This window comes from Notechis scutatus, chromosome 1 (assembly GCF_049901735.1).
Source record: "Notechis scutatus isolate UNSWTSFEM ecotype Mainland chromosome 1, rNotScu1.2, whole genome shotgun sequence".
Lineage (NCBI taxonomy): Eukaryota > Metazoa > Chordata > Lepidosauria > Squamata > Elapidae > Notechis > Notechis scutatus.
The window spans coordinates 301539335-301550287 of record NC_142009.1 but is presented as its reverse complement, the minus strand read 5'-3'; the positions used below and the strand labels follow the sequence as shown (position 1 = coordinate 301550287).

The 10953-nt window shown below is 37.3% G+C and overlaps 1 protein-coding gene across 14 annotated transcripts in view; it reads right to left on the bottom strand.

Annotated features, from left to right (window-relative positions):
• Positions 1 to 1065: 1065 nt before the first annotated feature.
• UNC79 (unc-79 subunit of NALCN channel complex) overlaps positions 1066 to 10953 on the bottom strand; it is a 134955-nt gene continuing 125067 nt past the window's right edge. For all 14 annotated transcript variants that reach the window (XM_087952097.1, XM_087952099.1, XM_087952101.1 and 11 more), the window contains 2 exons: positions 4214 to 4255; positions 1066 to 2731 (listed from right to left, as the gene is read on the bottom strand). In XM_087952097.1, coding sequence (XP_087808223.1) covers positions 2531 to 2731; positions 4214 to 4255 — 243 coding nt within the window. In that variant the 3' untranslated portion in view covers positions 1066 to 2530. The remainder of the gene's footprint in view (positions 2732 to 4213; positions 4256 to 10953) is intronic.

Genomic DNA, 10953 nt, shown 5'->3' with positions numbered 1-10953 from the left:
AGAATAGGAAACTCCACAGCACAGAGAAACATTGTATGGGATTGGTATTAGATTCTTCTTCCTGATATATGTAGACAACTCCAAATATAACTGTCGTATTGTTTCAGAACTGAGTGTCCTGCTCTCCTTTCTCACCATCAAGTGAACTAGTTGTTAGGATGTTCTGGGTACACTTTTTATATTCCCCTACATAATATTTGAGAACTAATCATTGGCTATTTTGTAATGCACAGAAGGACAGGGTTAGGTGGAATGCCTAGCGTAATCTTATCCCTTCTAATGCCCTTGCTGTGCTTCATGGTGATATTATACAAATCACTGTTTTATTCACTGAATTTGGACTTCTATGTCCATCTTTCATTGTAATCTTCCAAATGCTTTTGGGGGGCATTTTTCTTACTTAGGTAATTCACTAATGAGTGATTAAGCGCCATCAAACCGGTGCCAGCAACATAGGTCTTAGCAATCACATAGACAAGCTTCAAGATGATATGTCCTCAGGCTCTTGTAATTGGATCCATTCACCATACTGCTGGTTATCCTCTTTTTTCTCCCCCAAATTAGAGAAGAAAACATGTGACAGCTGCACAATATTTCTATGTTTTATGGAGAGGGGTTTTTTGTTTTGTTTTTTGGCCGATAATAGCAGAATTTGTCTATCTGTAAACACTTTCTGTTTTTCCAAATGAACAACTAAAATATACCATTTATGGCATTAAACAGCTAATGATATCCCTGCAAGTGGATAATGGTATGGGCATGGTTTGTTCCCATCATGATTGTACGGGGAAACTCAATTTGCGGTAAACAAAATCTCTCAACTCCAGCTTTTTCACTTCCCGCTTCAGTGAGTAACCCTGTGACTTCCAGTGCCATCTCAACCTAATAACAACCAGCTCTAGACTTGCTTTAAAAAAAAATCAGCCAAGTTTCACTGGAGACTCAAGGAAATAATAATGGGGGAGGGGGGCAAGTGCTGCATAATACGGTATTAATTTTTATTTTTGTTTACAGAATATTAACCAATATTATTCATGATATTAAAGAGTTACGCTCTGAATAGCATTTTCATAGAAAGCTTAAATCTTTATTTCAATAGATTACAGCAATAAATTCAATATTTTTCAGTTATGTATACACACAAAAAGTTTTAAGTACAAGAGGTTCTGCTATTCAAAGATGCTGATCCGAAGTCCACTGCAGCCAGTGGCTCTTCTATACATCTCAGTGGATCAGTCTCTTTCAATGCTATTAAAATTCACTTTTAAAAAATAGTTAACATTGGTTTTTTTTTATGCAGTGGTTCTATATATTTTCTATTTACTGTATGTAAATTTATAACCTGAAACCTCTTCCTCAGGGAAGCCTGAAACATCCATATTCTCTCTGGCAACCCCATGAATGGGACCTATTTCAAATCTCAGCGTGTACAAGTATATAAGAAGAAATAGCATATATCATACAGGTAGTAGTATGCAGAGAGTTTCCTAAGAATTGCAAGAAAAATACTGGCAATGAAACCAAGTTAAAGTTCTTAAACTTACTCAGTAGTTCTTTTTTAAAAAAGACAAGTGAACTGGCACAGTTTACCCACCTAATTTCTAAGTGCACTTTGTAAGTAAGCAGAATTGGCTTTGGATGTCTCGTTCCCCTGGGCAAAATGCCAGCATTGACCCCAAAATGATGCCTCTCCTACCCCAGCTTGGAAGGGGTAGAGGTGCACAACATGAAGAGAGGGGTAATGAGTGTTTAATCTGGAAGGGTTTCTTTTCTTTTCTTTTCTTTTTTCTTTTTCTTTTCTTCTTAGCACAGGCCACGCTTGCAAGTTGCTGATAGAAATTGCGGGGGGAAATGAAAAGGGAAATCCTGGGAAATTGCAAGGTAACTATTTTATAATGGAAAAAAAAAGTTTTGGCATCCCTCAATCTGGTGGTCACCAGATGTGTTGGGCTACAGCTCACATCATCCAAACCCATCGCATCCACATTCATTTGTAGTCCAAAGCATTTGGAGGGCATGAGTTGGAGATGGCTGATTTATTGCATTACCAAGTTTAAGTATGAAGACAACAAAAATGCAGCTGACTTTGTTATAATGTAAAAAACAACAACAGCAGCAGCACACGTAGGTATCTGAACATACACAACACTTTGTGTGTATATACAGGTCCTGTGTATATGTGCTAATAAATCCAAGGGGGCAAAACAAATCATTTTCTTTTATAAATCAATATTTTAAAATACATATATTTAAACAGCCAGCTATATGCATTGGCTCAGGCTTTAGTGAGCAAACCCCTCATTTCATAGAATATTCCTGTAAATGTTATGCATCAGCCAAAACATGCTTTTGGTTACTGGGGGACACAGGCAGCCCACTGTCTTCAGCCATTTCACCTTTTTTCTCTCTACAAGAACAAAACAAAAACGGAGCTACAGTACTGTTGTATGGTTTCTAAAGATGGCCATTGTCTTATAGCTTTAGCCCTATTATTGCTAGACTAACAGGTTCACAGAACATTTCCCCCAACTCATAAAGGATAAAACTGAGATGCTGCTTCAGATGACTGGATTTCCACTTGAGCCATTTTGAACTGTGTACACTGCAGCCACTTGCGAAGGACAGAGGTGTTGGTGTTCATCTGAACGGATCCCTGTAACATTCTAAGGCTATGATGGTTCACGTTGTTCTGAATAGCTTGCAGGCGGAGCTGAAGGCCAGCAGATAAATGCTGTTAAAATATGTACAAGTTTTACTGTCAGTTCTCTAGGTTTTTTTAAAAAATAATAATAATCAACTCAAAGCAACTTTAACAATGATTAATAGCAAGAGCAAGAGCACATAGACTAATAGACCGCTTCACAGTGCTTTTACAGCCCAATCTAAGTGGTTTAGAGTCAGCATATTGCCCCCAACAATCTGGCTCCTAATTTTACCCACCTTGGAAGAATGGAAGGCTGAGTCACCCTTGAGTCTGGTGAGATTTGAACTGCCAAATTGCAGGCAGCAGGCAGTTAGCAGAAGTAGCCTGCAGTACTGCACTCTAACCACTGCACCACCTTGGCTTAAGCCTACATCATCCTAAAAATTCAGAATCAATTCAGCCATCAAAGAGTGAAAACAAGAATAGGCCATAATGAGATAATCCAGTAAGAAGCAGCAGTGTTTACTGAAAGGCCTTCATAAACCTGAAAGTACCTGAGAACCTGAAAGTACCACTTGTAACACACCTTACTGAGTCTTATGGATAAAGGAGGGAAGAAAGTTTCACAGAGACAATAATTTTCTTTAGGAGTTGCAAATTCAAATTTAAAAATGTGACACCTTTTAAGTCAGAGTAGGTTCACACTGTTACAACAAGACTTGCACATAATGTTGGAATACTGATCAGAATGGTCTGCTTCCTTCAGTTCTATATAAGCTTTGAGCAGTTCTAGCAAACCAATTCATTTTCTCCCTCTTTTTTTTTCCTTCGTCCAGTTATCATAGCCTATTCTGCGTCCCACAATTCTTGAACATGCTTAATTGTCATTTAGTTGGTTTTGTTTTGGCTGTTAAGAGGTTTGCTTCTTTTTGATATTCCATAAAGCTTGGGGTACTCATTCTTTCGAGCTCCACAGGAAGCACTCACTTTTCTCGCTCTCCCTTTTGGTTATTCTGGCTATTTTTATATACTTATGCAAATATAATTATTGTTGGATCATCTTATGTGAGTTTATGCTGGTCTTCCTCTGGCCCTTTAAAAGGGAAAGGACACATTCCACACATAATTTTATTAAGACAAAAAGGTGGAGTGGATCCAGGGTGTGGAGAAAAAGGAAGAACCTGAGAGGGAAACAGGATGCAAACTGGGCTTCTCACTTTCTTCCTCCCCTTGCCCTTGGAAGTCTGAACTAGTAAGGGAGTGGCTGGGGAGACCAAAAGGAAATAACAATTTACTTTCCCCTTCCATCAGCAGAAAACTGCTGCACTCTACCTTCTTTCACCTATTAAAAAAAAGTCCTTGCATTCTTGACAGAACAACTCTGGATGTTTTTCACTGACAGCCATGCATGCCTGTATTTACTAGACATCAGTTAAACTATGTTTATGCAAACAGAGTCTTGGAGTAACATAGCTGATGAGTTCAATTTGGAATAGATGCATAATTTAATATACTGTTATTCAGTTAAAACAAATGTTAACATCTGGGAACACATTAAGGTGAACCTACCTTTAGATTGGATTGAATCATTGGTAACCACATTGGGATGAGCTGATAGAAAGGGATAAAAAATCAGTATTCAGCATGTTCATAATATATTTATAATAGCCACCATATTATTATATTACAAAATAAACCTAGTAATAACATCCATTTATAATGTACACAGGCAGCTTCATTAAAATATTTTCCTAGAAATAATGTCCAGGATTCCAATATACTTTACTGTTGAAGTACAAATTTAGAATCTTTTTTATTTATCAAAGTATTCAAAGTACCAACAATTATTCAAAATGTTATATTTAAGCATTAATCTAAAACAGAGCATAGATCACATCAAATACTTTTCAACTAAAACAATCCAATTGAAACTTTGCATGGTGTCATCATTGTATGATGAAGCAACAGTTAATGTGTCATCTGGATTAAGGCCTTTTGTCTTCATGGCACTTCACTGGCAATATTGATAGGAAAAATAAAAGTGTTCAGTTGTCTCTAATTCCCCAATGTTTCCGGCTTTGTGGACCAGCTGGGGAAGGGGGGGATGATTCCTTGTGAGAGGCATGCACACATGCCTGCCGCTTGTGCAAATGAAACACACCACATATGCTTGCCCACTGCTTGTGCAAGTGAGGATTACAATCCCCTCACAGTCCACTAGTAGGCTGTGACCCACAGGTTGGGGACCCCTGATCTAGAACATGGCTTCATGCATGTGGCAAACGACTACAAGCAGCCTTCTATATAATGGGAGCAATCTAAACATGGAAGGTTTGCTTATTGTTTTTAGAAGTGTTGTATTTTGTTATACACCTGCTATCTGAAACTAATGACTTTTGCCAGGTTTGGTATCAAAAATGGACATCTGCTTGTATTTTTCATTTGTCCACATTAGGGGTAGGGGAGCAGCTTGTTGCAGCCACACCCAAGCTGGCACTGACTAGATAGTTTGGGATTTCAAATTTTAGAATTGCCAAGCCAAATTATTCAAGCATTAGGGGGAGAGCACTAGGTTTAGGAAAAGTTGCCTTAAAACCTTCAACTACAATAATAAATCTGATGCCAACAGATGCTGCTTTCAATCTTTTTATTTCCATGATGAAAGATCTCTGTCAGTTTTGATGGAAACTTCTGCCATTGACTAGATGTCTCTTTCTTTCCATTTGAGAGTTTTCAAGCACAAAACTCATGAAGGAAGACAGCCAAGAAAGGAATCACCGAAAGCTAATTCACACCATTACTTCTCTTTCTTTCACTCTCATAAACCCTTTTTTAAATGTATTAGTTAGACTTTCATGAGACTAGGATTTTTTTCTTTTGTTTTGTGATCAAAAACACAGTCAAGAGGATCATAAGTTCATATGAAAAAATGCCCTTTGGCTGAAAGTGTCATACACTATGGCAGGGATCCCCAACCTTTTCGGGTTCACATCAGCTTTCTGAAATAAAGCTCAAATGAAGCGCCCGTGAGCTTTACCGGAAAAGCTTATTTTTTTGGGGACCCTGCACATGGCATTTCTTTAAAAAATTTTTTTTTGCCATTTCCTCCTGCAAAATTTTAGTGAAGCAAGAAACCAAAAAAAGAAGATATTCATTATAGACAAGTGGGAAACCAATGACTCTCCAGAGTTTGTTAGACAATAACTCCTCTCATTCTTGATCTTGGATCAGAATGATAGATAGAACAGCTGTCTGAAGAGCTACAGATTCCTCATCCCTGAAGTTATGTCCAGGAGTGGGATTTAGCCGGTTCAGGCCTGTTTGGGTAAATTGGATGTTAAATTTACATCTCGTTCACCAAACCGGTAGTTGAACCAACTGGCTGGCTTCGCCTACCCCGCCCCACCCTTCCCAGGAATCTCCATGTGGCCTGTTTTGGATGGAGTGTAAAGGTCCACATGGAGGCTTTGGGAAGGCAAAAAATGGCCCTCCCAGAAGTTCCAGAAATGGACCTGTTTCCAGCTTCCAGAGGGCCTCCAGAGCCTGGGGGAGTCTGTTTTCACCCTCCCAGAGGCCCAAGGGAAGTCTCCGGACTGTGGGGAAGGCAAAAAATGGCCCTCCCAGAAGTTCTGGTAGGCCACATCCACCATGGCCATGCCAACCCAACAACCGGGCAGTGAACCGGTTGTTGAGATTTTTGAATCCCCCCCCCTGGTTATGTCAGTCTCATAGGGAACCTGGATTTCAGATACCAAAGTAATGGAAAAAACAGCTGGATTATTAGAACAATAAATTCATTATATTAAACTGATCTATCACCCCACACATTCCAATAGATAGTAGCATGAGAGGGACTTCTGGTTGCTCTTCCATTGTGATCAGGGCGGAATCTGTGATTGTGCGTGGTTTCGCTCCAAGCTCACTTTTTGGAGGGTACCAATTGGGACCAGAACCACCCTGGAGGGTTGGTGAAGAAAGGGTGAACTGCTTGAAGGGTCGAGGGGAGCCGCATCTCCCTTCCCTGACAAGATAACCCCCCTCTGAAACATGTTGCAGCGGTGGTCAAAAATGGCCACCATGAAGATGGGAAGCAGTCTGGGAAACTAAGACTGTGCTGGAGTGGTGAAGTAGTGAGCGGAGTGTGTACCAGCTGAAATACATGGACATTAAGGTACTCTACAATTAAGAAACAGAGAACAATTGTGGATGAAAGTGTGTAGAATCAGCAATCAGAGAGAGAGGGAAGGAAATTGGAACTTATAAACCTGGCTTTGAATATTGAAATGAACTAATTTGGAGGTGAAAATTCAGAGGAAAATATTTGAGTGCAAAAGGCTTGGAAATTAAATTGGATAACTATTGGACTTTTGACACTAAACAGGCATAAATAAATGCTGGAATTGAATGTGTTGAAAAGAAATATTAGCTAATAATTGAAATTAGCAACATTAATAAAAGTTTTATAACTAAAAAAGGGAAAAATGAAAGAAAGGGTGGGATGTGGAAATAGTGTTGAGAGCGCCACCTGATGGTACAGGAAAAATGTCAATGACTCTTTGAAAAGTGTTTGGTCTTTTTAAAATTGGTACTTGGAACTTAAAAGAAAATAAGAGGAACTCCATCATAATAAAAAAAAAAACCATAAAAGTGAAATACCAGAATATCACAAGGGGAAAGATATTTGAAAAAAATTGCTTTGGAACCACCCAGTGACTTTTGGAAAAAGTTGGAAAAGAACCTGGAAACAAAGACTTATGGACATTAATTGTTGAAATTAAATATAAAAGATGCTGGTTGAAACAACCTACTGGACATTTGGATTGTATATAATTATTAAGGAAGAGGGGGAAAAGGAACAGCATACACAGTGGGGGAATTATTTGCAGAAATGAGACTGCATCTACAAGATATGAAGGAAATGATCAAAGAAAGCTTGGAAATGTGCAGCAATATATTACAAAAACTAGAAATGGCGATTCAGATCGAAGAACAAAGAAAATCAGAGGGGGAGGAGTTAAAGAGGAAACCAGTCTTGAAGATCAAGTGGAGCAACGATCATTTAAACAAGAGGAGAAAAGATTTCAAGCTAAAAATTTCTGGTTTGGTGTGATAATGAAAGTGGGAATGGTTCGGAAAATTAAACAAAGGAAAGGGAAAAAGCAAAAGAGGGAACTACAGAAGAAAGATCAAGAGAGGGAGGAGGATAAAATAAATAATTGGAATGAGAAATGGAGGGGAATAATAACGGGAAAGGGGGGAACTAAGTGAAAGGACCAGAAAATAAAGAGAAACAGGAAGTAAAACAAGAATGAAAAGAAATTATATAGTTAGGAGGATGAGAGACCATGGGTAATAAAGGACAGGAGAGATTCTGCAAGGTAATGTGTTGTGATATATATCAATAAGTATTTGAAAATAGATAAGATTGGAACTGATTTTTCTTTCTTTCTAAGGATTATCATTATGATATGGAATTTAATGAAATTGATATGGAAATAGGAATTTATTATATGAATATTAATCACTAATGCATAAAATTATGAGATTTATAATAGAAAGACTAATATCAGTTTCTATAATTAATTGACTAGATTAATATTTTTGCAATATATATATATGATTTATAAGATGATTGAGAAAAGAATACTATGCAGAATCTGACGTAAAATATATGTATATCTGATATTTAGTAGATAGGAAAATATTGTTATTAATGTAGAATGAAGGTGGTAAGTTCGAATTGACAACTAAAGGGGACAATTTTTATAATTAATAGAACAAGGATTGATAAAATGGCAAATGTGACAGATAAAAGTAATATATGTAATAAATATAGAAATGAAATAAGAATCTTAGATAATATTGTAAAGTAAGAAAAATGAAATAAGATAAGAATCGAAATTGGATAAAATAAGTTTAATGAATTTAATATTAATAAGTAATAAAGTGATATGAAACTGAACAAGAAAGATGACTATGTAACTATGGTCATGTTTGTATTGAAATGTAAAGACCTGAAACCACACTGATTGCCAAAAGAGAGGTTTTTTTAAATAAAAATAAAAATGAAAGAAGGAATTGAATAATGAAATTATCATGTATACTTAAATAATATGGTGATTGGCATTAGAAGAATGTATTGGAATATTGAATAATTAAATAATGAAAGATTATAATTTAATACAAATATCTGTATTAACATTAGAAATATGATTAATGCTATTATTTTTGTTTGCACCAGAATGATGCACCAGTATGATGCTTAGGTGCCACACTGTTTACATATTGATGTGTGTATGTAGAATAAAATAAAATAAAAATGGGTGGGAAAAGATAGTAGCATGAGAGCTGATTTGGTGTAGAAATTGCTGGTCTAGAAACCAGGAGACTGTGAATTCTAGTCCTGCTTTAGGCATGAAAACCAACTGGGTGATTGTAAGCCAATTACTCTCTCAGTCCAAACCTCCTCATAGAGGTGTTTTTGTGGAGAAAATGGGAGGAGGAAGGTGTATTGCTTATAAAGGAATAAAGGCACTACAAAAAAATCCCTAATAAATAAATATGATCAAAAATGTCACATTGTAGTTGGAGTATATAGTTCCTAAAAATATAGCACCCTTTAGAGCAGGTGTGTCAAACTCGTGTCCTCATGGCATTGTCACATGACATATCAGAACGTTTTTTTCCCTTTTGCTAAACTGGGCACGGGCAGGGCCAGCATATGACGCATCCAGCCCACTGGCTGCGAGTTTGACACCCCTGCTTTTGAGGTTAACCAGAAAGTAAGGCACTATGGCTCAGTAAGTTATGAGTTTGCAGCACTGAATATTTATGTGAGCCACTTTGAAAAATAACCTGTAATGTTATTATCACATACAAGTGTTTATCTATTTTCTTAACCTGGGAAGCTTTGCTGTTAGCAACAGTTGTTTCCGGTATATTCAGATTCTCATTATTGGGATGGTGGAAGAAAATAAAAGGGCTGGTGTCAGCCTCCACGACATTTTCTTGACACCTCATGCTGCTTGCTTCTTGTCGGTTGTCATAGAAACGGGGGGAGGGGAAATTTGGTATTGGTGGGGAGTTTGCTGGAGAGTGAAAAAGGTTTCTATGTGAACTAAAATGGAGGGAATGCTTTCCTGCTTATTGCGCAACTGGATGGACTTATCTCTGCAGAGCCAAGGTCAACCGTCTTGGCATACCAGATGAGGGAATATCCACCTGAAGATGTACCCAACATGACACTATAAGCACTTCAGATTGGATGTCCAGTCTGGACCCTTGGGGGAGGGAACTTGGGATTTACTTTCAATATGTAATTTCCGTGCCTATTTGCCTCAGATCTTGCTTTCTTTTGTTGCTATCACTTCAAACATAATAAAAGTACCTTTTCTCTACAACAATGGAGTTGCGGGAGTTCTTTCTTGGGTTTTGGATGAGGCACATCTGACAACTGGTGTAATTTAATTGTAAGGCACATTTATTTTAAAAGTTGAGGTATTTTTTATATGTTATCTAAGATTATTTTAAAAACTGGACATACTGTTCTACAAGGTTCCTCTAAATGATATCATTTTTCAGTTTTTTCCAATCAAGCTCCTACCATCATGCAAAATTGAATCAGTATTAACAGAATGAGCTAAAGCACTATTCAGAGAACATGATTTCATTGGCAAGAGTGGATGATATAATATTTGGCTGAGTTCCACCGATGGGGTCAGGGCGGTCCTTATTTAATGCACCTTATGAGAAACGATATTATTTAGGGAATCCCAATGAAGGAATAACCATTTCAACAATGTGTTTAACCACATTATAATTATAGTGATCGTCAACTATCCACAAAGGAGAAATGTGGGGGGGGATTTCTTTCTTCTGTGCAAGAAAAAACCCCAAACTACTTGGAGTAATATGCAATTATAACCGTTTATGGATTGTTCCTGACCAAGCATGAAATAATCCTCTTGTTACAAACGATATTGAACTTGCTCACTTTCTTATCAGAGAAGACCTGGACATCTAAACTTGTGATCAAGGACACTTTTCATTAGACACAGATTGGATTTACCATCAATATTTCCTAACCATGAAGGCTAAATAAAAACCTCAGATTCCAAAGCAATATACCTTGTTATTTCTGATGCCAAATAACAAGGTAAGGCCATCAATATCCTGTAGCAGAAATAGAGAAATGCTGGATAGATTATCTGATTTGGAAAGGCAGTTTCTATGCTCACAACTGTTCTTTGTGAGCATTATTTTTGCCCTGTTTATGATTAAAAAAATATATCAAGAGCACACACACAGTT